The sequence below is a fragment of the Musa acuminata genome, chromosome BXJ2-6 (genome assembly GCF_036884655.1).
Source record: "Musa acuminata AAA Group cultivar baxijiao chromosome BXJ2-6, Cavendish_Baxijiao_AAA, whole genome shotgun sequence".
Classification (NCBI taxonomy): Eukaryota; Viridiplantae; Streptophyta; class Magnoliopsida; order Zingiberales; family Musaceae; genus Musa; species Musa acuminata.
In genome coordinates, this window is record NC_088343.1 from 7,010,132 (window position 1) to 7,037,888 (window position 27,757).

At 44.2% G+C, this 27,757-nt stretch overlaps 5 protein-coding genes, 1 long non-coding RNA gene and 1 other non-coding gene across 13 annotated transcripts; 3 read left to right on the top strand and 4 right to left on the bottom strand.

The window, feature by feature from the left end:
* Positions 1–1,580: 1,580 nt before the first annotated feature.
* LOC103987229 (uncharacterized) lies at positions 1,581–7,824 on the top strand. The gene is made up of 3 exons (XM_009405469.3): positions 1,581–3,289; positions 3,398–3,590; positions 7,300–7,824. The coding sequence occupies exons 1-3, from the start codon at positions 1,782–1,784 to the stop codon at positions 7,516–7,518; spliced, it is 1,920 nt and encodes a 639-aa protein (XP_009403744.2). The 5' UTR covers positions 1,581–1,781; the 3' UTR covers positions 7,519–7,824.
* A 2,472-nt stretch (positions 7,825–10,296) lies between these two features.
* Positions 10,297–18,047, top strand: LOC135614514 (uncharacterized). 7 transcript variants are annotated; one of them, XM_065111966.1, is made up of 12 exons: positions 10,297–10,860; positions 11,605–11,705; positions 11,943–12,109; positions 12,187–12,286; positions 13,395–13,474; positions 13,567–13,661; positions 13,749–15,605; positions 15,681–15,833; positions 15,904–16,225; positions 16,333–16,456; positions 16,571–16,766; positions 16,853–18,047. In XM_065111966.1, the coding sequence occupies exons 1-4, from the start codon at positions 10,809–10,811 to the stop codon at positions 12,230–12,232; spliced, it is 366 nt and encodes a 121-aa protein (XP_064968038.1). In that variant the 5' UTR covers positions 10,297–10,808; the 3' UTR covers positions 12,233–12,286; positions 13,395–13,474; positions 13,567–13,661; positions 13,749–15,605; positions 15,681–15,833; positions 15,904–16,225; positions 16,333–16,456; positions 16,571–16,766; positions 16,853–18,047. The 7 variants fall into 7 exon arrangements, 4 of the variants coding, with proteins under 4 accessions (XP_064968038.1, XP_064968037.1, XP_064968036.1 ...); XR_010487586.1 differs by having other exon boundaries at positions 10,341–10,860; positions 11,943–12,286; positions 13,749–14,428; positions 14,520–15,605; XR_010487587.1 differs by having other exon boundaries at positions 10,341–10,860; positions 11,943–12,286; positions 13,749–14,428; positions 14,527–15,605.
* Positions 14,657–15,476, bottom strand: LOC135614513 (basic blue protein-like). Its single transcript, XM_065111962.1, has 2 exons — positions 15,119–15,476; positions 14,657–15,043 (listed from the first exon to the last, which is right to left on the bottom strand). Exons 1-2 carry the CDS (start codon positions 15,459–15,461, stop codon positions 14,844–14,846), a joined length of 543 nt encoding a protein of 180 aa, XP_064968034.1. The 5' UTR covers positions 15,462–15,476; the 3' UTR covers positions 14,657–14,843.
* On the bottom strand, positions 15,985–17,749 carry LOC135614512 (uncharacterized). The gene is made up of 6 exons (XM_065111961.1): positions 17,561–17,749; positions 17,377–17,477; positions 17,116–17,287; positions 16,917–17,039; positions 16,262–16,838; positions 15,985–16,171 (listed from the first exon to the last, which is right to left on the bottom strand). The coding sequence occupies exons 1-6, from the start codon at positions 17,747–17,749 to the stop codon at positions 16,125–16,127; spliced, it is 1,209 nt and encodes a 402-aa protein (XP_064968033.1). The 3' UTR covers positions 15,985–16,124.
* A 1,819-nt stretch (positions 18,048–19,866) lies between the features above and the next one.
* On the bottom strand, positions 19,867–21,067 carry LOC135614517 (uncharacterized). The gene is made up of 2 exons (XR_010487589.1): positions 20,928–21,067; positions 19,867–20,587 (listed from the first exon to the last, which is right to left on the bottom strand). It is a non-coding gene; the product is annotated as an uncharacterized LOC135614517 (long non-coding RNA).
* A 127-nt stretch (positions 21,068–21,194) lies between these two features.
* On the top strand, positions 21,195–22,540 carry LOC135614516 (U-box domain-containing protein 4-like). The gene is made up of 2 exons (XM_065111967.1): positions 21,195–22,208; positions 22,366–22,540. The coding sequence occupies exons 1-2, from the start codon at positions 21,195–21,197 to the stop codon at positions 22,423–22,425; spliced, it is 1,074 nt and encodes a 357-aa protein (XP_064968039.1). The 3' UTR covers positions 22,426–22,540.
* A 1,477-nt stretch (positions 22,541–24,017) lies between these two features.
* Positions 24,018–24,091, bottom strand: TRNAI-AAU (transfer RNA isoleucine (anticodon AAU)). Its single transcript has one exon. It is a non-coding gene; the product is annotated as a tRNA-Ile (tRNA).
* Between the last annotated feature and the right edge of the window lie 3,666 nt (positions 24,092–27,757).

The window sequence follows — 27,757 nt, forward strand, 5'->3', positions numbered from 1 at the left end:
TTACGGTGAGAAACTATTATTTGTCAACAAAAAGAGGAGGATCAACGAAGACAAAGTCAAACAACCACCATAACGTCACTTAACGTATGAGGTCACGATGAAGAGTTGTTCTTATTAAATGATAAGATGTTTCATTTGATTCAATTAAGTCAAATAATTCTTAATTAAATTATGATTGATTCAATTAATATTCATCTAGTTTAATTTGAATAAAAGAAGTTTAACATGTTTAGAATTTAGGCTTAGCAACTTTGTCAACATATTAATGAGTAAAAAATAAAAAAAATGCTCTACATATTATTATCCCATATTCATGTGAGTAATATAAAATGCCCTTCTTCCCATCTAATCTCACTAAAAACACGAGTGCATGCAACATTCCTATTTATATTAGCAACTTCAATTAGTTTGATCTCATCATCACTATATTTTCATGGATGCATTCATGTGTTTTAATCCGACTAAACCGAATTTTAGCCAAAGCCAATGTTTGACCATAAAAATTTCCATGAAGATATAATAAATTGACTAAGTTTTAAAATGTTACCTTAGTGCTTTCTTCATATTATTTTTGGCTAAACTTTGGAAATAATGCATTTATCTCTTTAAATTTTAAAACAACATATGCATTTTATTTTTATTAATAATATTCAAATTAATCATATACCACTTAATAACTTAAGATTAAAGTATATTAGAAACATATATTATATAATGATAGTTCAATCAACATGAGGAGGATAAGAAAATATTCAACTCATATCTCAAAATTTTTTTAATTAAATTGATTATAAAAGTCTTTCAAAACATATCAATTGAGATCAGTAATAATTTACTATAGACTTATAATCATTGTTTTTTTAGCCACATCAATCTTTTTAAGCATGTGGACCCAATAGAGTTGAGCTCATCTAAACATCATTAACATCTATCACATCACATAATTTTTTTAATATTTTATTCTTACCATGGTAATAATATTTTATTCTTAAAGATTTTAGAAACTTCATATAATATAATCCAATAATAAAATTTTAATACTTAAAAAATAAAATTTAAGATTGATACTAATGAAGAAAAAGAATCTCTCCCCTTAAATAAGAGGAGATAAATCGTTTGCATAAGAAATATTATTTTAAATATTATATTTATTTTATAAACAAAAATAAAATCATCCTACTTAAAATATTAAATAATTAATTTCTAAAAAATATTAATAAATAAAAAAATCATACCTAAATTACAGACCCAACTGAGCTCATCTAAACATTATCACATCACATAATATTTTATTCTTACCATGGTAATAATCAAGTGTAGGGTTTCATTCAATCATTGCTTTAACAGTCCAACAATGGCTAAAATTTAAGGATATTTATTTTTATTTAATGCTCTGAAACTTAACATTTAAAGAATAAATATAAAAAGAACCTTAGAGGGCTATTTGTGTAATTTTCCGTTTTAACTTCCATCACACCATTTAACTACGGATTCGGATCCAGTCGTATCCGAACCCAATATGCGACCACCACCGGCTCTATGTTTTAACAGATGTTAAAAAGCAGTAAACGGGGCAAGTCCGATCCGATTGCCGTTGAAACCCACCACCTCTTCTCCTCCGTCTCTCTCTCTCTCTCTCTCTCTCGCGTCCCCAACTCGCAACTCCGATCCTGATGAATGCAGCCAATTCACAACCCCGATCTCTCAATTAGCAGCGGCAGCAGATGAACTGTACATAAGATCGGGAGTGGCAGAAGGAGGAGGCTCCGAGCCTGATCCGTATGGAGCGGTTGCCGTCGGTGTCGCTGAGGCGCGACCCCGCGGGGCCGCGGCCGAGCGCGGACCCGGAGGCGCTGCGGCGATGGGTGGTGGCCTTCTGTATCATCCGCTTCGACCTGGAGCAGGGGCAGCTGGTGGAGGAGTGCTTCCCCCCGGACTCCCTCCCGCACCACCAACTCCTCCTCGTCGCCTTCTCCTCCTTCCCCGACTCCATGTCCCACCACCACGTCAACCCCAACACCGCCCACCGGCCCTCCTCCTCCTCCTCCTCCATTCACGACTGCATCTTCTCCTTCCGCTTCCCCGCCGCCGCCGCCGACGGCGGCGACTTTCTCTACGGATACGTCTTCAACCGCCGGCGGCAGGACGAGCGCCTCCCGCGCGGTGGCGAGCAGAAGTCGGTCGTCATCCTCTCCCGCTCCCCATACTCCTCCGTCTTCCGGCCGCTTCTCCAGATCCTCGGACCCCTCTGCTTCGACATCGGCCCCTCCGCCCTCGGCCTGGTCGCCTCCCACGTCGCCGCGTGGCCGGCCCCCGCCCCGGGCTCCCCCATGGACCTCCCGATCGGCAGCGCCGCCCTTCGCGTGCACCTTCCCCCGGCCCTCTATGACGCCGCCGCCCCCTTCCCTCCCGCCAACCCATCCGTCCCCCACGGCCTCTTTCACGACGCCGACATATTCGGAAGCTTCCGCGGCCTCCTCCTCCACCTCTGGACCCTGTGGGAGTTGATGCTCGCTGGCGAACCTCTCCTGGTGATCGCCCCAACTCCCCCGCAATGCTCTGAAGCAGTCGCCGCTCTCGTCAGCCTCGTTGCACCGCTCCCGTTTTCCGTCGACTTCCGGCCCTACTTTACCATCCACGACCCCGGCTTTGCCCGGCTCAATTCGCTAGGCGAAGACGAGGAGTTCCCCCCCATGGTTCTCGGAGTGACCAATCTCTTCTTCTTGAAGGCCCTGCGGAACATCCCTCACGTCGTCTCGGTGGGCAGTCCCGGGCCTAATACCGGCCGTGCTCTTCCCGTGGCCAGCCGTTCGGCCTCGACTGGGATGCCCGGAAGGAACTCTCGGCCTGGAAAGCTCAACCTAGAGCAGCTCTCGCTGAACAAGTTTTCCCCCTCGGGCTTGTTGAATGCGATGAAGCTAAGGAGGGAGGGCCCTCTTTGCCTCATGACGGAGCACAAGGAAGCTGTTTGGAGCACTTATACAGCGACGACGAAGCCAGACACCGCCATTTTGAACAGGCTAATCGATTCTCCAAGGATTGAGGAGTCCATGTCTGTTGCCAACAATGAGATATTGCGGCGGCACTTTCTGGAGCTAACAACCAATTTCCTTGCACCCTTCGGTCCCTATCTAAGGGCAACCACCCCTTCAAAGGGAACTTCCCCTTTTGTCGACCCGCCACCCTTGCCTCCGTTTCATGCTGATGAGTTTCTCAGTGGGCTGGCCACAAGAGGGCCAGGGAAGTTCTTGTCAAAGAGGATGAGGTCCAATTGGTTGGAATTGTACAGGTGATAGTGCTGTTGATGAAGTTTAGTATCCTAGTCTTTTATTGGACATTTCCACTTGATATCATCACCACTCTGTATTTGACTTCAACTAATTTTGTTTTACATCAGGTCCTTCTTGGAAGGACAAAATTTCATGCCCTGGTTCCATAGAAGGCGTGCTGCTGCAGAGCAAGAGCAACATAGGCTATGGAGGCAGGCTCGCATGAGCACTGACATGAATAAGCTTATATCTAAAATGTCTGAAGTGGAGATCGTTGATTCTTTTAATGCTATTGAAAGACATTTGCTTGCAGAGATACAGGTTTGTTCTTTTGATGTTTGATAATGGTTGGTGAATACTAAATGTTATGCTCCATTTGATATGACTAACACAATGTGAAAAAATATCTCATGCATTTCATATTACACTTGACATGAATTACTTTGAAATGTTTTTACAGGATCAGTTTTCATCCATTTAAATGTTAAACCTGCAATAATGCAACTCATCTGCCCTCAACTTAACATGTTAAGTTGATGAAGAATATGAAATCAAATGTATAGATGTACACGGAGCATACAATATTTTAATCCTTTCTTTAATATGTATAGACGTCCATCCTAACTGTGCTTTCTGCATACGATCTGGATGCTAGGTTCCTTTTCTGACTAATACCTTGATATGGACTCTAGGCTGATAATGGGCCATGTGTTGTTGTATCCTTTGGTCCTTGGTAGGTGCACATGTGTGTGTGCTTGTGTTTTAATATCCGTAGAATCTACTGTTTCTGTAGGAGTATCATGGATAGATGATGCTGTTTAGACAGTTTAAACATATTTCTATCCAACTTTATAGTTAAGTCAAGGTAGTTGCTTAAGTCATGATGCATATGATACAACAATTAATACAAACTAACCAACAATAATAACAGTTTCATATAAATTTGTGTGAAGTATAACAAGAAGAAAAATAAAAAACAACAGAGCTTATCACTACTTTTCTCTGCTTTCATCATGATCACTTTCTGATCTATGCCTTCTTTAATTAAAGTGGTTGGCTTCTTTTCAATACACTTCGTGACATCTGAATATATTGGAAGTCAGTTATCAATATATATCATGGCATTTGAATATGTTGGGAGTACGGTAAGAGAACTTTCCTTATCTTCAATATGCAAAGATTGGAGCTTTCTGAATCCACTCCTTTTTAACTTAGGAAGGGAGATGTCTAGTAAAGCTCTCTCACTAAGTTCTAGTAATTATAGCCTTACTGATTTTTATAATTTTTATTATTTTTGGATGTATTTTCGTTATTATTTTAAGTTGATCTGTTGGAACTCTTTAAAGTCAAAGTTTAAGTCTATTTGGCTACCGAGTCCTAAAGTGATTATTAGCATAGATTACAAGAGTAATAAAGCTATTAGGAGTTGCTTTTGGAGACTGACAATATTCCCATAAGTCCTATTAGTATAAGCCTTTTTTGGTATGATTATGAGACTATTTCTTTTAGGCAATAAAATCTGTAGATCAGATAGGCAGATGCAATAAAATAAAATATGCAATAAAATAAGTTCTCTTGTAAACCTATTCTCTTCATTGCATTGGCGAATACCTTGATACAAGTCTATCAATTATGCTTATTAATAGTTTACCCTTTAGATTCTCTAGAATGTTTTTATTGTTTATCGTATCTTTTTTACATATTCGTCTCAACATGTTTATCATAGCTATACTATTTCTTTTCTTGACTACACTGTTTAACTTCTGGAATCATTCCCTATCCTATCATGATGATAGTTGCTACCATTTTATGCTCCTCACTGAAAATGGGGAAGAATATTTATCAGATAATCTGTACCAGATTGTTTATCCCCCCCTTAGTTGTCTACCATCACTTGCCAACAGCATTATTGTCACCACTACCACCATGATCATCATTTTTCTCTTAACAAAGAGAAGAAACCTTTTCTGCCCCGAGAAAGTTGAAAGCCTCTTTATTTTTCGTCTCTTTTCTTGACTGCCCATCATAATCATCATAGTTGTTACCACCATCACCACTCCCATTAAGCAGTAAAGAAAAGCAGAAAAGCATACAAGAAATGTATGCATAACATATATTATCATAAACAATCATTTAACATTGGATGATTGAAATTTTGAAGTGTTTTTTATTGATATTGTATTTTTTATATCATAATTTTCAGAGTTACAAAATTTTGAAATAATAAAGGTATTTTATTTTTTAATACATGGTATATGCAACTATTCAGTTGATCATAAGACATTCAGTAAATATTCGAATTTGTTATCCTTCATGAATGTGGATTTGTATGAACTTCCAATGCTTTCTTCATATGAGTTGTTGCATAAGTTGGTGCATTTGTTTTGAATCAAGAAATTCTAGTATGTTTATTATTTCAACTTTTTGTGGTTGTATCTCCTAAACTTCAGAAATCAGACTCATCTCTCAGTCCTGAACATTACACCTTATGTCTTAATCCAGTTCCAGGAACATAAAACTGCATGATCAAAGACATATGTTTGGATTTTTAACTTACAAACGTTTACTTTATGTAAAATGGCCTTATGGGCAACATTTTTCTCATTTTGTTTTCTGATTCAAGAGGGTGGTTGTGTATGGTGATAACAGTTGTGATGGCCATAGTACTAGTTTTGGTGAGAAGCCAAGAGAAGATGGATCACACTTTGTCATCTTGTTGTGAAATAGTTCGCTCTCTGTCTCTTTTGATTCCCATTAATGATGTTGGTGATGATAGTGATGATAATGGTGGTGGAAGGCGGAGTTGGTGGACCCTAATAATTTTATAACATACGTTTTCTAACTTCTGATTGGTACCTTTGCTAAAACTACCATTATTTTGAGTTTTCGCTAGTGCTCAAGCTTTCTAGCAAGCTCTTTTTTCACCAAGTTATTTCTATTATTTACCCTTTCTAATTTACTGTCCCTGCAATTTCTTTTAGCACACACGTGAAGTGTCTATTTTTTCTTGTATGGTTATTGCAAAATGCTGCGTCTTTTGAATGTAGCAAGAAGTGCCTGACGATAGTTGCTTTTACACATATGAAGATTCTTATCTACCTTCGTGACAACCTGACAAGCCTGTATTCCAATATGTACTCTGACTAGAGAGGAGTTTTTTTTTAACATCTTTCTTTAGGCAGTGTGTTTTATGGCTTCACCTAAACAGAAAAAGAAGTCTGTAAGTAGATGACAGTATATAATCATATTCTCTAATACAATAGATCATGTTATAGTAATGGCATGGTGGTGCCCTAGTATCATGTTAGACATGCATAGCCATTCAACTTCCCTTTTGCACTGATGGCATGGTGGACTTGATGTGAATACGGTACATACATGCATATATGTGTGAAATATACTACAGAAGTAGAGTGACATTCAAAAAATAAAAAAGACATCAGGACCTGGCAATCTGCAGCCATGATCTGGTGGCCTGATTATGTGGTTACACATCAATAAACAAGAATGTTGAATAAAGCTCTCTATGTGGTTGGACGAGATATCTTGACTGGATTATTCTTTGGTGAGCCTTGCTCGGATTAGCTTTGGATTGTCGAAAGCTCATTCACAGCAGAATCTAGGGGTTAAACAATGATTCTTGATGTTAATTTTTAGTTCCTTGCACTAACATCCACGAGGTTATCATATTGTTCTAGTAGTTCATGAGCATTTTGTAAAAAATCTATTTTAGCCTGATGTAGATGTTAAATGAAGCAAGCTAGTTGCACCTGTGGGAGAAAGCTTGGTTCAACTTGTTATGCTTAAGAATATGAGGTAATCTGATCATAAGTTTTCTCAGGGTTCTTTATTCTTTAATAATGCTGTATGTACTTGTTCATTCATTAATATCTGTGCAACCATCAAACATGGATAATTTAGATATGTGATCGTCATATCTGATAAATACTGGACCCTGCCTGATATTATTTAAATCTTCAGAGGGACTTGGTCTGCTTGCTGATATTCAACATTTTTTCCCCATTTGCAGCAATTGGGAGATGCTAGCGAGGACTCTGCAGTAGTATGCCAGAAGCTGAAAGGAGACCTTCGAGTGGTGTTTAATGTTCTTCCCAAGGATATGCAACAGCTGCTGCTCTCCAATCCCAAAAGATCAGCTCTTCTTCAAGGTGACCCAGAACCAGGGAAGCATCCTTCTGTACAGAGTAGCCCAGTTGCTGAATTGAAGTTCTCCTTCCTATCTCTGTGATCTTAGCAGCTACTTTCGAGCTTGTATTACTTGTCCCTGCATACGGATCGTATCGAATCCCACTTATGCTCCCTTCTGTGCTGCACAAGGTCAAGATTACTGGGAAGAGAGGGAGAAGAGACGGGAGGGAGGGGATTGGGTTGAGTTAATCATGAGGGCCAAATTAAGCTATGCCTTCTTTTTCTTGTACCATTTAGAAATTATGTGATTTGTATTCCTTCGTTCTCAGAATCGAAGCAATGTGCAAACTGGTAGCCCGTTGTAGGGACTAAATTCTTTTGACCTGATAAAGAAAGCTGTTTGTTAGATTGGCAGCGCGTTGACTTATTTGTTTGATCCATCCCGTCAATGGCGAGGCAATTAGCTTCTCATTTGTTGCTGTGAGTTGTGGAAATGCTATTGTGGTAGAATGAGTTGCTACTTCAGGTGTGATGCGTTCAACCCACACAAATAAATAGCTTTGTTGCTCTAAGTCAGGCATCTCAAATATCCGAGCCATCCGCTACATTGTACTAGCTTTTGTGAAGAATAGAATTGTAATCGATGCAAAATGTGTATTAGATTTGCAAGGTAATAATAGAAGAGGCATCAGAGAATCTATTCGAGTCAATGTATAGATGCAGTCGCGAGGGAGACCCTTTATATAACTCTTTCGACCATACAAAAGTCGACAGATTTGGATCAATATTATCAGATCCACTTTTACCATTATACCCAAAACCTAACATAACTTTTGGTCGATGTAGGGAGAGCTAATTATATATTATCCCATCTTGTTAGGTACATTTAGTATCCTGATTCTTATATATTGTTACGAAAGTAAGATATATAGGTTTATTTATCCTATCGTTATCGATTTTACAACGAAAATATGAAAATGAAAAGTAAAAGGATAATTTTAACGTTTCAATTGATGGTGACGGATAACGATGCTGTTAGGAACCGCGAGTGGTTATTGTCGATGAGAAGAACGACACCGAGAGGTGAGGGTTGCTTGACAACTACGTCGACGACAAATACGATGACATACTCAACGTCAAATTTCGAGACCTATATTTTTCTACTGTCGTCAGATACATCAATCGGGAACTCAACAATGGCTTACCTATCGATATTCCATAGCTTCCCTACTTGGTCGACGATAACTGTGGTGAATAGAACTCCTCCGACGAGCCCCTCATCTCCCCTTTTTCATGCTCATGTAAGAACTGATGCAACAATGTGGGGAGTGGTAAGAGCTTCAACAACCTTAGCTTTGGGTCAAGTGATCCACCCAACGGGTCAATACTAAGGTGGCTATCATCTTTACCCAAGATGTCACGACGACCACCACTATATGCGTTGACGTCGACGTAATTGTTGAGCGTTCAACGGGCCACTCGACATCTGTATTAGCACCAACACAGATGCCAAGTGACATCTATGACAAATATGGTTATCGCTTCATCGCTAACTCATTGGGCAGATCACTTGACCCAAAGTTGGGGTTGTCATAGCTCCTATCGCTCCCCTCGTTCTCGTGTCAATTTTGATATGGGCATGAAAAAGGAGAGATGAGGGGCTCGTCGGAAAAGTTTTGTTTATTGTAGTTATCATTGATTGAGAAGGGAAGCTTTAGAAGGTTGGTAAATGAGTGGTTGTTGGGCTCTCAATGGATGATAGAAAAATACGGTCCCAGAATTCGATGCTAGGTATGCCATCGTACCCGTCATTGATGTAATTATCGAGCTGCCCTCACTTCTCATCATTGCTCTCCAACGATGTCGTCATCCGCCACCACCAACTGAAATATTAAAATTATTTTTTATCCTTTCTTTTCATGTTTTTATTGGTAAAATTGATAACGTTAAGGTAAATGAATTTAGATATTTAACTTTCGACTATAGAGATTATTAGTGTAAACAACTTTTTAGCCGTGGCCTCAGGGCCGTCACGGCTTGGTTCGGGTCCGGATGACGGGTCGTCATTTCCTTTAGGAAGGGGCTCCTTGCCGGCGCGCTCGGAGAGAGGCGCCTCATCTTCGTCCCTGCACGTAGGTCGGGTCGGGATGCTCGACCCGACCCCTCCGATGATGAAGTTAGTCGGTGGTCGTGGAAGTTTTTTTGTTTTTTTCTCTTTTCTTCCCCTCCCCTTCCGTTTAGAATGCAAGGGTATTTATAGTGGAGTTCGGTGTTACCTGACGTGGCTACTCGCAAGGGGTAGGATCGTACCTTCTGATGACGTCTGACATCGCTGTTGGTGTGAAGTGCGGAACCGAGCCTGAACGGTCGTTAATGGGCCTCGGTTGGCGTTACGACCCGTGTTAGCCACGCGCTATCAGCCGACAGAGATGCGGGGTGTCAGCGAGTGTCACACAAGTCTTATCGTAATTATCACCATCATCAGAGATATCAATATAATTTTAAAAAATATAAAATTAAAATATTAAAATAATTAAGTACATGAGATAATATATAATTAGCTCTCGTAGGGATGATTATGATTCAATTTAAATTGAAACCAAACTAGATCAAATGATTCTGAATTGAATCAAAATTAAAGCTATATGATTCGGTTCTAGTTTAATAATTTTGAATGGACCAAATATGAAAAAAAAAGGAAAAATATAAGAATATTTTATAATTTATTAATTAATACTTTAAACTCAAAACTTAATTTTTTTAATATTGATAGAATAATTTATTGATTTATTTATTATCAATCGAAATAGGATGAAATCGAAATCTAAACTGGAATCGGAACCGCCTGGTTCGGCTCCGAACCCAAATTTGGCAGAACCCGAACCGACGGTCCCGGGACCGTCATCCCCAGAAACGGGGCAGGCGGGTAGGATGGCTGGGAGTGGAAGTCCTTCTCTTCCCTAATTTCCACCATGGCCGCCCGACCGAGGCTTCTCCACCTGAGCTCCTCCTTCTTCTTCTTCACCTGCAAGCGTGGCGCCCGCTCCATTTTCTTCCCTTCCCTGCTCCTCCCCTCTTCTCCTTCCCGCCGCCGCCTCCTCTTCTCCTTCCCTATCGCACCATCCCTCGCCCCCGGACACCCTCTTCCAGGGCCCCGATTCCGTTCCTCCCCCTCCGCGGAGTCCATCACCGTCGACGGTGCCCCCGTAAGCTTCGACGATTCTTCTTCCGCTTCCTCCCACCACTGGCCCGAATGGGAGCGGTTCCTCGGCAAGTTGAGGGGAAAAGGTTACTTCGAGGTGTCCACTTCGGCGGCTCCCTCAGGAGATGTGGAGGATGAGGGCTCGAGTGTCTCGGCGGGGCACGGTGGCTGGTCCGTGGAGGTGAACCATGTCAAGAACGCATGCCTCAAGTTTGCTCGCGGGCGGTTCAACATCTTCAGGTCCTCCCTTTTCTTTTTCCAAGAGTAGTATTCCTTTTTCCTTTTTCTTTTCCTTTCACTGGATGATTGCTTGATATCTTTTCTTGAAAAGGAAAGGTAGGCCAGAAGACACAATTCAATCCATATAACAATCATAAAATTTAAGAGAAACAAAAAGATCATAAGATTAGCATGTAAGAAAAGTTCAGATAATGGCAGATTAAGAAGCGGGAAGATTTGACCCCCAAGCAGTGTGAAGAATTCAAATCAAGATGAATGTGCTCGAGTAGATGCCTTCATCAAAGATGGTGTTCTTGAAAGTGATTCTGTTTCTCAGGAGTGGTATCTTTGAGTTTCTTGGGATGTGAGATAGGGTTGGATTAGTAACTAGTGGTATCTTTGAGTTAAAATGTATTGGTAACCCTGAGGTTTAGCTACTTGTATTCCACCTAATTGAATGCTTGGCGTGCACGTCAATGATTATCTGCTGTGCATTGCTTTCTTGATCTGAATGTTCGTTTAGCATTACACATACCATCAGGTCATAGTTGTTCATTGATTTGTTGCATTGTCCTAATTTGTGTGTAATATTGGTCAAAGATTTGCTGGCATCTTTGTATATTGGTGCTTTTATACTTTTAATTACTGATTATGCTCAATTTACTATAAGATCAACTTCATTTTGATGTTCATGTTCTTTTCTTTTTTTGCTTCTTATAATATATTGTTTGATCACTTCATTGTGCAACTCTCTTCCTAGAGCAGATATTCGGGCTGTTGTGGAGTGTGGATGCCCTAATGTGTTCCGCAAAGCTGTCAATTCAGCAAAAAGATTGAGAGCATTTCTCCAGGTTGATGAACGAGACGTAAGTGCATCTACTAATTGCAGTTGCCATACTAATTTACAAATGTAATGAATGATGTTTACTTGAGTGAAACTTGGAAATTATTGTTGTTGTTGATCGAACCATCGAAGCAATGATGTTTGAGTGTTTATATTTCAAGTGATACGATAATCTAAAAGTTCAATTATGATATAGAACCATTTCCACAGTCCAGTTGGAATACCATGATCTTGATTCAAGTTTCATTCGGTGCTGCAGGTCTGTAGTACCTGCAACCTAAGAGAATCTTGCGGCAAAGCATACATGACACCATATGATGATCGAGGCCATACCTTGGATGTAGTTCGTATTTTATTGAGCTATGCAGTAAATCCAAAGCATCTTTGTGGAGAGGAAATTTCTTGTATCAAAGAACATGTTCAAAAGTCTGCTAGACATCTATTATTGGAGCTTGTTTAGCTTAGTGATACAGCCATTGATCCATCTGTTCCAAAACCTGCAGTGAAGCCTTTTATTCCAAAAGAACCATCTCAAAAGGCCACTGGTAAGGGCGACAGGGCAGCTAATGTGGAGATGAAGAGAGGTTATTGGTTGTGTCCAAAGTAAGTTCTTGTTGCTTCAATTCTTACAATTTCTATGGCATATTTCATCTTATATTCTGGTTCATTTAAACTAGTTATCGGTTTCATTTAAACTAGCTATTGAAACTTTGGTTCTTTAGGTGTCCCACATGAGTTTAGTTGACAAAATTTCATGGTGCTGGAGATACTCAACGAAGTTGTCTGTGGTGCATTGTCTTCTTTTATGTTTGTTTGTTTTAATGGAAATAACTAGTAATCGTAACAAACAAGATAATTCGACAACAGAAACAGGAAGAATATGGGTGGATAATGTTAAAGGCTTTTCACAAAATGAGAGTTGATAATAATGTAATACAACGAAGATCATTATCACTAATGAAAATTATGAGTAAGGGTTGTCAGAGAATGGAGGACACCTGAAATTTTGGAAACTGAGCTTCCAGTCAGTTTTTTATTGTTTCCACTCATTTCTGCTAATATTCTGAAAAGGACATACAGTTGACATTTGCAAATTGGTTAGGCAGATAATTATGTCATCCTAACCTGTTGGTTATTTGAGTTGTCTCAGCTCAACTTGGTCATGACCGTAAAGCGAACCAGACCTCTTTTATTGAAATAGGATGGTTGATTTCCATAGTCTTGTATGCTCAACCAGACCCTGGTAAATGCATGTCCACTTTATGTTCTGTTTCCTAGTCATGTCCTACAATTAGGGTCAAGTACTCCAACAACAATAGTGAGAAAGGATACAAAAGGTTGTTGCTTTACGATTCTAAATGGAACATAAATGCATGTCCGGTTTGTGTTCTGCTTCCTAGTGATGTCATGCTTGGCTATAATCAGGGTCACGTACGACAGCAATAGTGAGAAATGAGACATAAGGATGTTGCTTTACAATTCTAAATGGAAAGCAAACGGTACATGTGCAGTTCCAAATTATAGGGAACAGAACTTTTACTGTTTTTGCTTACAAGTGTTGTGATGGTGGTGATATTGGAAGATTGCAATAACAAATTAGTTATGGAGTATATTTTTGTTAGAAATGTATATACAAGCAATACAAATTTTTTGGTGTATATCTCATGCAGTTGCAACTTTCTCAATTTCACCTGAAATCTTTGCTGTCTAGAGTGCAATGAAGATGGGACCAAAGAGAGTAAATGTAGGTGCTGCTGCTGAAATGTTGTTGGGAGACTGGACTTGTCCACAGTAAATTTACCTTGCTCAACTTTCCCATAGTTCTACAAGGAATCAGCACCCTGAGAGCCTGAAATTAACTAACAACTCTTGTGTGGCCACAGGTGTGTTTGTGAACTTTGCTCGCAATAGCAAGTGCTTTTGCTGCCAGGAACCACAACCAAAGAGAGTTAAATCCCGGAGAGTGGGAGTGCCCCTCGTAAGTCTCTTATGCCAGGATTGTTCACCTTTTTGTTTCAAATGTCTTCTGACCTACCTTTCCGACACTGACAATTGTTTTGTCTAGATGCTATTACTCGAACTTCAGGAAAAACAAGGCGTTCAAGAAGTGCAACTGTGACCGCCCTGACGATCAGAGCAATTTGTTTGATGACCATTCATGGAGATCTGGAAAGGTCCACCAAGAACAACACTTTAAAGTTTGGAGATACCGATGATAATAACGATGAAATTGATGACAATGATGATGACATATTGCCTCTATCGAAAGGGCAACTCCGTCTGAGAGGAAGACTAACCTCTGCTAGAAACTGAAGTAATGAATTCATATCATCTTTTTGGTTATGTTCTCCCAAATTATCGTAAAGAGTATAGTCTGTTCGACAATTTCCTTTCCTTTCTGCCTATAACTATTTTGAGTATCAAGTATGGTTTGGCGCTTGGAAGTGTTTTTGACATCCTTCTCAAGTCGAATAGCTCTCCCCCATATTCCACTGTAAATCTGGACACCGGATGACGGCTTGGCAGATGTATTTCTATTTGTATAAACAAACTGTCATGACAATGATACAGATAACTGTGTCTGATCAAAGACGGTTGTAGGAAAAGCCTGATCCAACTTTTTCATATATATCGGTCGGCAAAGATGGTTTATGCCTTTTGTTCCACGCAATGAAACTGTGGTGAAGCTTCAAGAATACAGGGCTCAATCTGATCAACCCTATCCAGTATCGGTTAATGGCTGAGGTAATTCTTTCTTCTCCATCTTTTCTTAGTACATGCTACAATTTATGTTTTGTTTTGTTCGAGAATGACTGCTTATTTTATCTTGGAAAAGCGTTCAGGGGGAACACCTCAGGAATTTTTCGTGGAGAAAGGAGGTGGAATGCTTCCCTGAGTGCACATAACATGTTCGACAAAACAGCGAATTCCATAGGGGCCACACAATTTGTCGTCGGAGCTCACCGAGGAGGATGATGAAAAGTATCAAGTATTATTATTATAGGAAGCAATTCTGATAACGCTGCTGGCAGAAGCCATGCAGAAGCTTATCAACTACTACTAACAATCTGCTGATTTATTTATTCGATGACCTTGTTATTCTCATACTTCATTCATGTTGCTCTCCGTCCTTCATGCAGATTGTGATCCAATAGCGATGCTACGCTGCGGTGACCGCGATCTTCATGCCGGACTGGCAGTGGCCGGCGAAGCTGCAGATGAAGTAGTTGGTGCCTCGGGCCAGCGTGATGCGGTCCTTCCCGGAAGTGTAGACCCTGGAGCCCCTGGGAGCCGAGCAGCTATTGTAGCCGGCCGCGCTCACCGCCACCACGTTGTGAACCGACGGGTTGTAGTTGAACACTGCCGCAGATCGGTCAGTACCATTAGTAATAATGCAAAAATAAGCATGCATGCAGCAGGGCAGCCATCACTTACCGAGCACATCGCCGGCCCTGAAGCTCTTCCCCCTGGGCCAGCCGGCGACGTTGAAGGTCCATCCGCTGTTGCCGCCGACGACGTAGGTGGCGGCCTCGGCCACCTCACTGTGGATGAGGAGACACAGCAGGGCCAGCCCCAGAGACACGACACTGCCCCTTCCCTGAGCCATCACAACGCCCCGCTCAGAAGCCAAGACCGACTCTTCCGAGCAAGTGCAGTGGAGGTGAAGATCTCGTTTGTGAAGCTCCGAGGAGGGGGGGAGGCTTTTTATAGGCGTCGGAGTGAGGGTGGGGGAGGAATGGGCCCCGCCCGGGTTGATCGAAGGCTGGCAACTATCCATTACAAGGCCAAAGATTTGGACCGGGGAGGAGTCGTCGCTTGGAAAGCAGTCGACAGCAGACGATGTCAAGAGTTTGGCATATTTCCATGAATGCTTCAATTCTTGGGTGGGTCGGCGATACTACGGAGGAGGGTATCGTCTATGGTACGTAAAAAGAGTTCGGCCGTCTATGGTAGGCGATTCGCGGGAGATGTTTGTGACGTGTGGTGTTTTGGACAGGGGTCTTATCACTTGGAAAACAACGCTCCCTCGCCGGGAAATATGGAAGCTAGCGGATGAGATACTTCTGGTGTCACGTGGCATAATCATAGGCCAATCCTGAACCTGGTCATCGTGATGCAGTTCCGCCGTACAAGACATCACACGTGCGCTGTAAGTTCCCTTTGTCGTCTTCATCCTCCACATTCTGCATGCCATTTCATACAACATTTTTCCCTTATAGGGGGAGGACGTTTCGTTCCTATTCATGTCACAGAACAATAGCCTCGCCACCCTCATTTTGCGTCGACAAAACACACGAGCAGAAAAGCAGAGTACAAAGTTTGCACGCCTACAAAGACTCGATTCACAGTGTCTCAGATAGTGGAAAGAAGAGCGAAAGGAAGATGATTTCTGTTATTTGGGCATTGTCATTGAAGCTCCTTCCTCGCACGTTCAGCCGTCCTACTCGAAAAGTCCTCTTCGGGTCCTCACGGAGATGGCTTTCTTTCCTGCACAACTCACAACCGCTGTGAGACTCTAAACTTATCTTCAGGAGTTGAAAGGTTAGCTAGCTTCGGTATCATACGTTGCATCGTTACCTTCAGTTCCGGATTTTAATTCTGTCTTCGCTTCGTGCGGTGGATTGCTTCTCTCGTTCCCTCTGCTGTAGGAAGGACCCAAGTAAGCTTCCGGATGCTCGTCAGGTGAGCCACCTCCTAAGGATGCATGGAGCCGCCCCCCCTCTTCTTCGTTCGTATCATCTTCTTCCTCGCTCGAATCTGAGCTCCAAGAAGGTGGTCTCCGGAACTGCTTGACGAACTTCTCCTTAAACCTGTCTTCCCCAAGCAAATCATGCTGTTCTGCTTCTATTTCCTCTTCTGAATCTGAACCATGGATCTGATCACCAGAATTGTCGACGCTGGCTGCTGCCTTGGGCTCCTCCACCTCCTCAAATCTGCTTTGGCCACCGGATTCAGTGTCGGGATCAGAGCCTCTTCCTTGGGACTCCGATCGGCAGAGCTCCACCGCGGCCCTTGCAGCTGCCGCAGCAAAGGCTGCTGCTTCGAAGGCATCCTTCGCTGCACTGGCCACATCTTCATACTTGTGAGGCGTTCTCATCGAAAGGTTCTCATCAGATTTGAGCTGCTCCTGTACGAGATTTACTGGTGGATCTCCCTGAATCATTGCAGATTAGGCATGGCATGTATGACTGCGAAGCACGATGAATTCGGATGTATTGGTATACATACGTACCCCTGCATCCTCAGTACAAGGATCATAGTAATCAAGATTGATGCCCGTCTCGGCAGCGATCTCCTTCGTCACCCGCTGTCGGATTTCCAGGCTTGGCTGCCTGCTCGACAGCTTCTGAATCATCTGCAGGAGATGATCGCTCTCATTACAGAACATGGAAGACGACAACACTGCTCCAAACCAAAGCATTACTGTATACCTTGGGATTGACACGGCAATTGTTCCTCAGCTCCACCGCCGCCGACACGAGTTCCTTGCCATACCTGGAGGAGAAGATGCCTCGGGCCTTATCCAGCTCCGGCAATTCTGCGCATCTCGATGCCGCAAAGCTCAGACTCGAGATCGCCTCCCGCAGCTCCTCCGGGCACTCCCTGCATCGAACTCGATGGCTCGGGGTAACAAGAACAGGAGCAGCTGCTGCACTAAAGTAATTAAGGAGACCAGAGATGAGAGCAGTCACTTGTGATCCAAGAGCACAAATCTCTCGATCAGCAGTTGGCAATAGTGCTCCGACATAACGAACACGTCCACCATGTTCTGCTCCTTGATTACATGCTCCACCTGCAACGGCGTCAGTGGTCGCTCGCACGCATACAAGGAAGCAACCAGCACTGGTGCGGTGCCTTGGAGGAGTCGGTACGTACGCGGAGGAGGGCATGGTCGACGTGGCCGAGCTGGAGGAGCTGGGCGACGTCGGTGCGCGCCTGGTTGCACCGGACCTGACGGCGGTTGCGGAGGACGGCCAGGCGGGAGACGGTGAGGCCCAGCAGGGTCTTCAGCTTCGACATCTGCCTCGACTTCCTTCCTAGTAGAGCGTCCAGCTTCCTTCCCATCTCTGCTTCCTTCCTCCCTCACCACAGTCGGATCAAGCCTTCCTGTGTGCTACAAGTGCACAGATATGAAGCTGAGATGAGCAAAGGGTGATTGCTTGAAGACCAAGGATGGATTCGACGATGATGATCGAGAAGGGTTTAGGTGAGGGGATCAAAAGTGATCCCTTTCAATGGGTTGGCGAGGTATGGAGTGTGTTATCATCTTGGACCCCAACTCCTGCTGCAATCGCCCTGCGTTGCCTTGTGTAGCAGCCAACTTAGGGATACGTTTAATTGGTTTAAGCTTCGAGTTTATGCACCGAGTGCTGGTTCTTTTGGGAAGGTTGTGTGTGTATGGGAACAAAGAGAAAGAAATAAGGCTTTTGGAGAACGCATTCCGCCGAGTGCAAAAGAACACTGCTGCCTTTTTTCATCCTACAAGTTTGATATTGTTATCATCGCAGCGAAGAGGAAACCCTAAACCACAAGGCACAGCCTTCCAAACTTGCGATAATTGGTTGTTGGGCATGAGAGTTGGTAAGACCAAACTTTGGTTTTAGACGAGAAGGCAATTACTTTTGGCTATGTTCAATACTTTATGCTCGGAAGATTTAGCAAAGCATGAAAACAACAAGTAAAAGAGTATATAGTCGCCGCTGTCCCTTGCCATCGTTCGCCTCCACCCTACTGCATTGCACTTGCGAGGCCCTCATTGCCGTTATCTCATTGGGTGGGGATATAGTAGTTATCTTCTGCCCCATTGTGTTGCGAGCCACTGTGCTCATCTTTCGTATTGTTGTGAACTGGTGGTGCTTGCCAACCTTATAGTGGTCGCCTTGCTTCCTATCGAGGGTCTTTCGCCTCAAGGGGTTTGATGAGGGTAATAACGGCGACACTCTGCCCGAGGAGGAGGGCAATAATGTCGACTCGATGTGCGTCGACGTCATCCGCTCTCAGACAACGACTTCATCGTTGCCTGACCCCGCGCGCATGGCTGAGGCAGAGGAGGACGACGATCGATGCTCGCTCATACCCTGCGACAGTTCGGTTCTCCACGCAACGCCAACGGCAATGTTAGACGCCATCAGAGGTACGGTTCTGCTCCTGCAGGCAGGCACATCAGGTAACACTAAACTTACCTATAAATACCTCAAAGTTCAAAATGGATAGGGGGGCACCTCTTCATACAAAAAATCTTCTCCGCATCCACTGACTTGATCGTTGGAGGGGTTGGGCCGAGCTTCCGACCCGACCTGTGTGCAGGTGCGAGAACCGGGTCACCTCTTCCCGGCGCCGCGGCAAAAGCTTTCCCCCCGACGCGACATCCCGATCGGACCGTCGTAATCGGCCACTGAGAGATCTCGAGGGACACCGCGTAAGATTCCTGACATTCGGACCCCCGACCAAGCCGCGTTGGCTCCGAGGTCACGGCATAAAGTTGTTTACACTAACAGGGTCCATAAGTGTGGTGATGCCAGAGGGAGTAGTTGACGTCTATCGCTGGTCACGACGTGTGATTTCTTTTAACCACAGAAAGCCCGTAGGATGGCGAGTTAGGTGAAGTTGGAGTGCAGCGTCGCAAAAGAGTGCGAGACTTCACCCTCCGTTGCGAGTGACGACTTGGCTGGTGCTCCTCTTTGTCGTATTCACTCCCTCATACGATGTGACTGGGTTCGATGACGTTCTCCGATTCACTCGCTCATCATTCATTATCAACTGATACAACCCGGACGACAAGTTAGTGGTGTCTTGCAGAGTACGTCAGGAATTATTGCTGAAGTCCATCGAACTTGTCGTGATGAAGAGTAAAGGGCCAATGCAGCAAGCTATAAATTCTTAGACAACGTGATCTGTTCATTGATCTGACTTTCTACCCCCTAATCAGTGAAGGACTAAAAGTGTTTGTTGCCTCGTCTCACCATTCCAGACCTTTAGGCTGCTAGGAAAACATCTGATATATGTTTTGATATTTTCTATCAAGAGCAAACCAGTTAGGTTTGATGTATCGATGAAACCGATAATTTTATTAAACACTCGAAAGAGAGACAGATATAAGATTCCAACTCATGACATGGTATGATACTACGAAAGAAGATTATGAGAAAATCGAAAGAAGAATTCGAAAAGATAGACGGAGATGAAAAAAGAATTTTGTATGTATGTATGTTTGTTTTGTTGTTCTCTAACTCATTTTACAGGATAAAAAATAATCAAATGGTAAATAAGATCAATTTCATAAATTCTCTTCTAAGGTAAGACTTGGGAAATATCAAATCTCCTCTTAATTGCTTTAGAAGAACTCTGGCATTTGATATTTTAGAGAACAAGATTAGATTGGCCGGGATGGAACCCAATCCTCAAGTCCATCTCCTCCTCTTTCATGTCATAATCCAGCTTGTATCTTTGCATCAGGACCTGCAATGTAGCTTTCAGTTCCGGTCTCGAGTCATTGTTCTAAATCATCTCATGTAAAGAATTCTATGCATAACCAGCGGACATGTAAGCGTAAGACCAGCCACTTGTCTCTAAAGCATTTGCCCCGATCACATTCTACCACAGTGTCTTGGTTCCTTCTACGGCGAACACAAGATCTAAACTATCTGCTTGCTTTGCTTCTTCTACAGTGATTGCACGAGTCCAAGGACCATGGCAGAGGCTTGTCCGAGGCCCTGCCACCAAGCATGAGAGCCAAAGTCAGGAAGAAGCTGACAAACTCCACTTTCGGAGCTTAAATGCGACGGCGATGCCACCGCTTGACATCACACCAAATGTGTGTGTGAGTGGACGAGCCCGAATCATCGCCCAATAATTTCTCGAGATTTGTGATCCATTTCTTCTCGACAGAGACTCGGGTGTGTCCTGCGTCATGTCATATGTTCACCAATTAGTTTACTGGATGTGCATGTGAAGTGCATATGATATACTGCAGAATTTGTCACAGCCAGCGTGCTAAATCTCTTCTTGTCAGAGACAGAGACAGAGACAGAGAGACAGAGCGAAGCATTTCTTAAAACAAGAAAAGAAAACGCATTGCTTTCAGAAACAACAGAGCTATTTTCATATGGTGATTGATAAGATGAACAACAAAAGACTATTCGAACTTTGAAATCGGCATCACTAAGGATTAAGAAACATGAATCGAAGCTAGAAGAAATGGTATGCATCAAATGCTGAACGAAAGAGAGGAGGGTGAGAATACCTTCTCACTGTGAGGCCGGGCTCTCTGTTGCGGTCTTCTCACCGTTGCCGTGACCCTAAACCGACGACGCGCGGCATCGAGAGCGAAAGCCGCTACTGAGTTATTCTCACGTGCTTCGCACGTGATCTTCATTGGCTAGTGGCCTCCCCCTTCCGCGTCTTGCCTCTTTCGGAGGCAAGGCATCCTTCCACGAAAACCCTCGGAGGTTCCTTCCGCTGGTCTTCGATCGAATTGGATCGAGAAGAGGACGAGTCGAATCTGATCGAGATGGAAATGGAGATCCCGTCGAGCTATCGGTACATGGAGCGGAGCTACAGCGACGGAGGCGACTCTTCCGGCGCCTTCAGCGACTGCAACAGCGACCGCTCCGGCGAGTTCCCCTCCTACGGATCACCCAGCTCGTCGTCTTATTCCTCCGGAGGCGGTGGCCTCCAGCGACTTCTCGTCGCCTGTTCCGCTGATTACTCCGACGAGGTGGTGCGCGGGCTCATCTCCGACCTTGAGTCGCCCTCCGCCTCCGTCGAGTCCCAGCGCCGCGCCGCCATGGAGCTTCGCCTCCTCGCGAAGCACAATCCGGAGAACCGGCTGCGCATGGCCGCCGCCGGCGCGGTCGGCCCCCTCGTCGCGCTGCTCTACCACTCCGACCCTCAGCTGCAGGAGCACGGCGTCACCGCTATACTGAACATCTCCCTCTGCGACGAGAACAAGACCCTGATCGCCGCCGCCGGCGCCATCCGCCCCCTCGTCCACGCCCTCCGCACCGGCACTCCCGCCGCCCGCGAGAACGCCGCCTGCGCCCTCCTTCGCCTCGCCCAGCTCGACGACCTACGCGCCGCCATCGGTCGCTCCGGCGCCATCCCGCCACTGGTTACCCTCCTCGAGACCGGCGGCCCCCGCGGGAAAAAGGATGCCGCTACCGCCCTCTTCACCCTTCTCGCCTCCCGCGACAACAAGATCCGGGCAGTCGAGGCCGGCATCGTAAGGCCGCTGCTGGACCTGATGGCCGATCCCGAGTCGGGCATGGTGGACAAGGCGGCCTACGTGCTGCACGCGGTGGTGGAGGTGCCGGAGGGCCGGGCCGCGGCGGTGGAGGAGTACGGCATCCCGGTGCTGGTGGAGATGGTGGAGACGGGCACGGCGCGGCAGAAGGAGATCGCCGTCCGATCCCTCCTCGAGATCTGCCGGGAGAGCGCCGCCTACCGCAAGATGGTTGCCCAGGAAGGCGCCATCCCCCCTCTCGTCGCCCTCTCCCAGTCCGCCACCAAGAAGGCCAAGGAGAAGGTAACCTCACCGACCCCTTTCGCTCTTGTGCTCCCTCTCCCACCTCCAACGCCGGCGTGTCTCGCCGACGTCAGCCCCGCCCATTCTTTATTCAAATATTGTATATCTATTCCCCTAAAAATTGGAATAATAACTAAAAGAAATCCAAACAAAGCAGGCGGAGGCGTTGATCGAGTTGTTGCGCCAACGACGGACGGCCGGCAACTCACACCACTAGTCGGTACGTGGCGAGATCACGAGGCCTGTCGTGGACCCCATGTAAGTGTGTGGCTGCAAGTGAGTGTACATTTCTTAAAGCGATTTAAAAAAAAAGGGCTTCTTGTTTTGTTGCTTGGGCAAGAAAAAATTCTTAATTTTAGTTTATTTTCTTGTGTAGCATCCCCAAGTTTGAAAATCTCGGCAGAATATCCTTTGATTTGATTATCTAAAAAGATCATTTTGGTCTTATAACTTTGAAAAAAATTTATCGTACTTTAGTCGCTTTAGTTGTCGCCCGCTCGACCCTCGTAGAGGTCAATTGCAACCCTCATGTAGAGACATAAGTGATTGGTGTTGTTAGTTTTCAGACGAAGGTACAAACAACTAAGAGAGAGGAGAGGAGAGTGGTCAGTGGAGCTAGCTCACTTGCGGAGACGGAGGAGAAGATAAGGGATGATCGATATTATTAACCTATGCGCGAAGACATAAGCGATCGAGGGAGAAGAGTGAGGCAATCGATAACGAACGAGGATTGATATGTGAGATTATCAAGTGTAAAGCGGATGAGCGATGGTCGATGAAAGACAATGATTGATAAGAATAACATGATCATCTTATTTATATTTTATATTTATTTTGGTGATGATAAAAAATTAGTAAAACATTATTAAAAAAATAATAAATGGGGAAGTGGGGGATTGATAATTTATGGCGGCCGCTTCCAATTGCCACAGTAATGATGTGCACATAACCGACACCAGTGTATATCTTATTGACTATAGAATCTGTGTCATGTGAGGCGACATGGTGGGCTCTTCCTTGTCCGCCAAGGAGGCAGAAGAGACGTCATTTTGTGTGGTTCCGTAGACGAAGGATATGTGCATGCATGCATGCATGCGTGCGCGTGCCCATTTTTCAATCCAAGTATCACATAAACATCATTTTTTTTCTCATCAGCCGGCGCTCTTTGTTTATGGATTTCGTGAGAACTGCATCGGGTTGAGGATCCATTCGCGTGCTTCGATTTGGATGGCTACGATCCATTGTCCTCGCCAGCCGCCAACGTTGTGGTTTACTGAGGGATTAAATTCGTGTGCGGCGTCGTATGGAATTAGAGAATACATATAGCGGGCATTTAATGTCAGAAATGTGATTGCAGGATAGGATTCGATAAGTACGTCTAGTGAATGAGCTCTGTAAAAGCTAATTAAGAGAAACAAACAATGAGTATGTTGTTAACAGTAAATAAATTCTTACATTTTACATTTATTTCTGAAGCGTCTGTTTTTTTCCTAATTAAACAAGATAGTGTCTGAAACTAATAAACCAAAAGGTTAAAAAAGAAAGATAAATTTAAGCTAAATTAATTAACATAGAAGAAAAATTAGCATTTAAGTATATAAAAACCTTAAAACATCAAAGCGAGGCTAAATTGAACAGCAGGGTGTGATTAAATTAGAAAAACTATAATTAAAATTACGCTAATTCCAGTAAATATTTAACTAAGATTAATGATTGATTTTTCAATTACATTAATTTAAATAAAAAATAAATTTATGGCCTAACTTTCGAACCAAAAAAAAAAGTTAATACAAAAATTAAAAAAAATAATGGCCCATGCAGGTTTCGAACCTGCGACCTTCGCGTTATTAGCACGACGCTCTAACCAACTGAGCTAATAGGCCAATGCATCATTATTATTATCAACCTAATAAGAAGCATACCAATTCCCATTAATGTATATGAAGATAACGTGAAAAGAAACAATTTGATACTTACAGAAAAAAAACATGAAAGACAAGCCCTATAGAAATCAACTAAAGCATCAAAATCTGATCATCCTTCTTTATGTAATGAATTTATATACTCATAGATCTATGACGATTTTGTTCAGCAGCAGCAGAACAGGTTATAGATCTAACGGTCAGAAGCACAAGGCTGAGAAAAATGTGATATGAAATCTTTGCTCTCAGTTCTTCATTCTTTGGAGTTCGTCTTCTATCAGCTTCATCAGAAAAGATCTTGCATTTTTCTACCTCGTAGCCACTTTGTCGATTTGCCTCCATTTTTCTGACCATATCTTCCACTGTATCTTTCCCTGACCCTCATGTTGCTTCCATCATGCATTTAATTTCTTTGAAAATATCTATCTACCCCCTTGTCATGTTTATCAAAGCACAACTGAAGTCATTCCAAAATATAGCATCAACTATTTCTCTCTCATCAAAAGTTTAATTATCAGTGGCTCTACAACTGGAGCTTCGACCACCATGCCCAGCACTGCTACATTCATCATGCTGCATAGATAGCCTTGATTGATATATAGATTTACGTAATGGAAGGAACGGGTCCGAACAAGGATGCAGCTACACAAGGAGGAAAATGGATTTGTATGCAATGAACTACATAAGTAGGACCAACAACATCAAAACATAATGAGATGCAAGTTCCTTTTCCTCCCAGCTCTTTTCTGACAAAAACAGACATAGATCGTATGCAACGTCTGATTGAGGACTGAGACAGTGCTAAAATAAATGAATAATATAAACATAAGAAAAATCACCTGCTTATGTTTGCTCATGCATGAATGAGTTGAAGGTATTTCTGCTGTTCCAATACAGCAAGGGTTGGTTGAGTTGGCCCACTCAGACCAGTATAACCCATCACCCATGTCGATCACAATAGGATTAGGAATGAGGTTCAGTCTCAAAAATGTGTCCTGTGGAGGAGACAAATGCACATGCTAAAGCAACATGTAAGAAGATGAGCCCAGTCATGGGATAAGCTACTGCAACAATTGCTCATGCTTATTTTACCTGGACAAGTCGGACTAACTGATTACCCTTAACAAAAGAAACATACATTACACCGTAAGCAAACACCAAAACTGGTACACTGTCTTCTACAGATCACTAGGACTACAGTACTTGTATCAACATAATGTAGTCACCTATGAAAATAGTAATACAAAGGAAAATAACCGACTTTAGAAGCTAAGAGGGCCATAAACCCTAAGCTCTATCCCGATGGTCAAGAGCCACCTAGCTCTTAACTCCAAAAGAGCCAGGCCATTAAGAAGACAAATGTTGACATATGTTCACATCAGTGATTTAAAAAGGTGCTCGGGCGCTCGCCTCGGTGCTCAGGTGAGGCGAGACGAGGTTCGAGCACCTTGTTTCAGGGCCAGGCGGTGCAAGGCGCCGCTTGGGACCTTAGGGCGAGCACCCGGTTCATATAAGGCGATCGAACTAGACTTTTTAAGTATGGTTCGATTAAATTTGCATTAGTTGGTTCGATTAAACTAACTAACGCGTGCAGTTATATCAAAACCTACACGCGACCCCGACTCTTAACCATACGCTTTTTCCCTCTACGTTCTGTCACAACCTTAGCTGGAATTGCCTAAGGCGTGAGGCACCCTTGCGGCCAAAGACTCGAAGCTAGCGTGCATTGCCAAAATCGCGGGTCACCCGTGCGGCAAAGACGCGAACTTAGCTTGCGTTGCCTAAGTCGCGCTTCGCCCTTGCGATCTTGCTCCGCAAGGATCAGCCACTTTGTAACCTCTCGCAGGTCCCGAAGGACCTGTAAAAGAGAAAGAAAGTTAGATCGAAAGAACGAGCAACGGACAAGTCCCGAAGTCTCGCGAAAAGGGAAGCTTTACAAGCAATTCGTCGAACACCTTGTGTGCACAAGAGAAAAGAGGGAGAGGGGGGAAAAGCAAGGCTTTCAAGGATGAACGAACAGCTGCAAGCCCACAAACAGCCGCTCACCTGGTCCCGGACGCAACACCAAGTTCCCGTAAAGGTCACGTGCGAACTTGCGAAAGAGTGTTCAACGCCCGGTATATAACCGAAGCCCCATCCAGCCCGGTGCCACCTGGGGGGTTCCAGGGGTCTGAAATGGCTGACATTTTACTTCGACGAGACAGTTCGCCGCGCGAGCCCGTGGCACGCGAAAACGGGGCTGATTTGGGCTGTTTTGGGGCTGTTTTGCTCGGTTCGGTGAGTGGTCGCATTGCAGCGCTGCAGCTTGTTCGAACTTACAGATTTACAAGCAAAATGACCCAAAACCAAAAGAAAACCTGCTGTCAAGCAGCTGTACAAGCAGGTGTGAGCGACGAACAGATCGTTGAACGAAGTTGTTGCGGGTGCGCGACGACCGTTCGTGACATTCTCCCCCACTTAAACTGTCGACGCCCTCGTCGACGCTTGTTGGTAGTTGTTGATGACTTCTTCTTCATGTCGTAGGGCGTCTTCAGGCTCCCAACTGGCTTCAGTTCGGGGAAGCTTTCGCCACTTCACCAAGTACTCTGTCTGCTCCGTTCCGTTGGGTAGCTTTATCTTGCGATCCGCCAGAATGGTTTCCACTCGCTTCTCGTAGGAGGCTGTGATGGGAGGTAGCCGAGTTGGAACACTTCGAGAAGCATCTTGCGGATCCGAATGGTAGGCCTTCAGGTTGCTGGCGTGAAGAACGTTGTGAATTTTGAACCACGCCGGCAGTTGTAGCCTGTAAGAAACATTGCCTACCCTGCTGATAATTGGGAAGGGCCCTTCATACTTACGCACCAATCCTTTGTGAACTCTGTTCCTGAAGAATTGGAGGGATGCCGGTTGGAGCTTTACCAACACCAAATCGCCAACTTTGAACTCTTGCGGTCGCCTTCCCAAGTCAGCCCACTTCTTCATCTTCTTTGCCGCCTTCTCCAAGTAAGCCCGCGCAATATCTGCATTTCGATGCCACTCCTTTGCGAAATGATAGGCTGAAGGACTACTTCCAGTATACCCAATTGCCATGGTGTGCGGAGTCGACGGTTGTTGTCCTGTGATAATTTCGAAGGGGCTCTTGTTGGATGCAGAGCTCCGCTGCAAGTTGTAGGAGAATTGGGCGATGTCCAACAGCTTCACCCAATCTCGTTGATTGACACTCACGTAGTGCCGGAGATACTGCTCCAAGAGCGAATTTATTCTTTCAGTCTGACCATCCGTCTGGGGGTGGAGGCTTGTAGAGAAGTATAACTTTGACCCCAACAATTTGAATAGCTCGGTCCAGAATCGTCCCAGGAACCGAGCATCCCGATCACTAATGATATTGTGTGGGACTCCCCAATACTTCACTACACCCTTCATCATCAGTCTAGCCGCCTCTTCAGCTGAACAATGTAGGGGGGCAGCAATGAAAGTTGCATACTTTGAAAACCGATCGACCACCACGAGTATCGATCCAAGTCCCCCTACAGGTGGCAAACTTGATATGAAGTCTAAGGAAATGCTCTCCCATGGCCTTTCTGGTACGGGCAACGGCTCCAAAAGTCCCACCGGCTTCCGCTGCTCCGCCTTGTCTTGTTGGCAAGT

Coding starts and splice junctions, on each gene's coding strand:
- LOC135614516 (XM_065111967.1), top strand. CDS start 21,195: ATGGAAATGGAGATCCCGTCGAGCTATCGGTACATGGAGCGGAGCTAC. Junction 22,209..22,365: donor CCAAGAAGGCCAAGGAGAAG/GTAACCTCACCG, acceptor CAAACAAAGCAG/GCGGAGGCGTTGATCGAGTT.
- LOC103987229 (XM_009405469.3), top strand. CDS start 1,782: ATGGAGCGGTTGCCGTCGGTGTCGCTGAGGCGCGACCCCGCGGGGCCG. Junction 3,290..3,397: donor AATTGGTTGGAATTGTACAG/GTGATAGTGCTG, acceptor GTTTTACATCAG/GTCCTTCTTGGAAGGACAAA. Junction 3,591..7,299: donor ATTTGCTTGCAGAGATACAG/GTTTGTTCTTTT, acceptor CCCCATTTGCAG/CAATTGGGAGATGCTAGCGA.
- LOC135614513 (XM_065111962.1), bottom strand. CDS start 15,461: ATGGATAGTTGCCAGCCTTCGATCAACCCGGGCGGGGCCCATTCCTCC. Junction 15,044..15,118: donor CAGGGCCGGCGATGTGCTCG/GTAAGTGATGGC, acceptor GATCTGCGGCAG/TGTTCAACTACAACCCGTCG.
- LOC135614512 (XM_065111961.1), bottom strand. CDS start 17,749: ATGGGAAGGAAGCTGGACGCTCTACTAGGAAGGAAGTCGAGGCAGATG. Junction 17,288..17,376: donor TTTGTGCTCTTGGATCACAA/GTGACTGCTCTC, acceptor AGTTCGATGCAG/GGAGTGCCCGGAGGAGCTGC. Junction 16,172..16,261: donor ATTAAAATCCGGAACTGAAG/GTAACGATGCAA, acceptor TGAGTTGTGCAG/GAAAGAAAGCCATCTCCGTG.
- LOC135614514 (XM_065111964.1), top strand. CDS start 10,391: ATGGCCGCCCGACCGAGGCTTCTCCACCTGAGCTCCTCCTTCTTCTTC. Junction 10,861..12,186: donor GGGCGGTTCAACATCTTCAG/GTCCTCCCTTTT, acceptor CAAAACCTGCAG/TGAAGCCTTTTATTCCAAAA.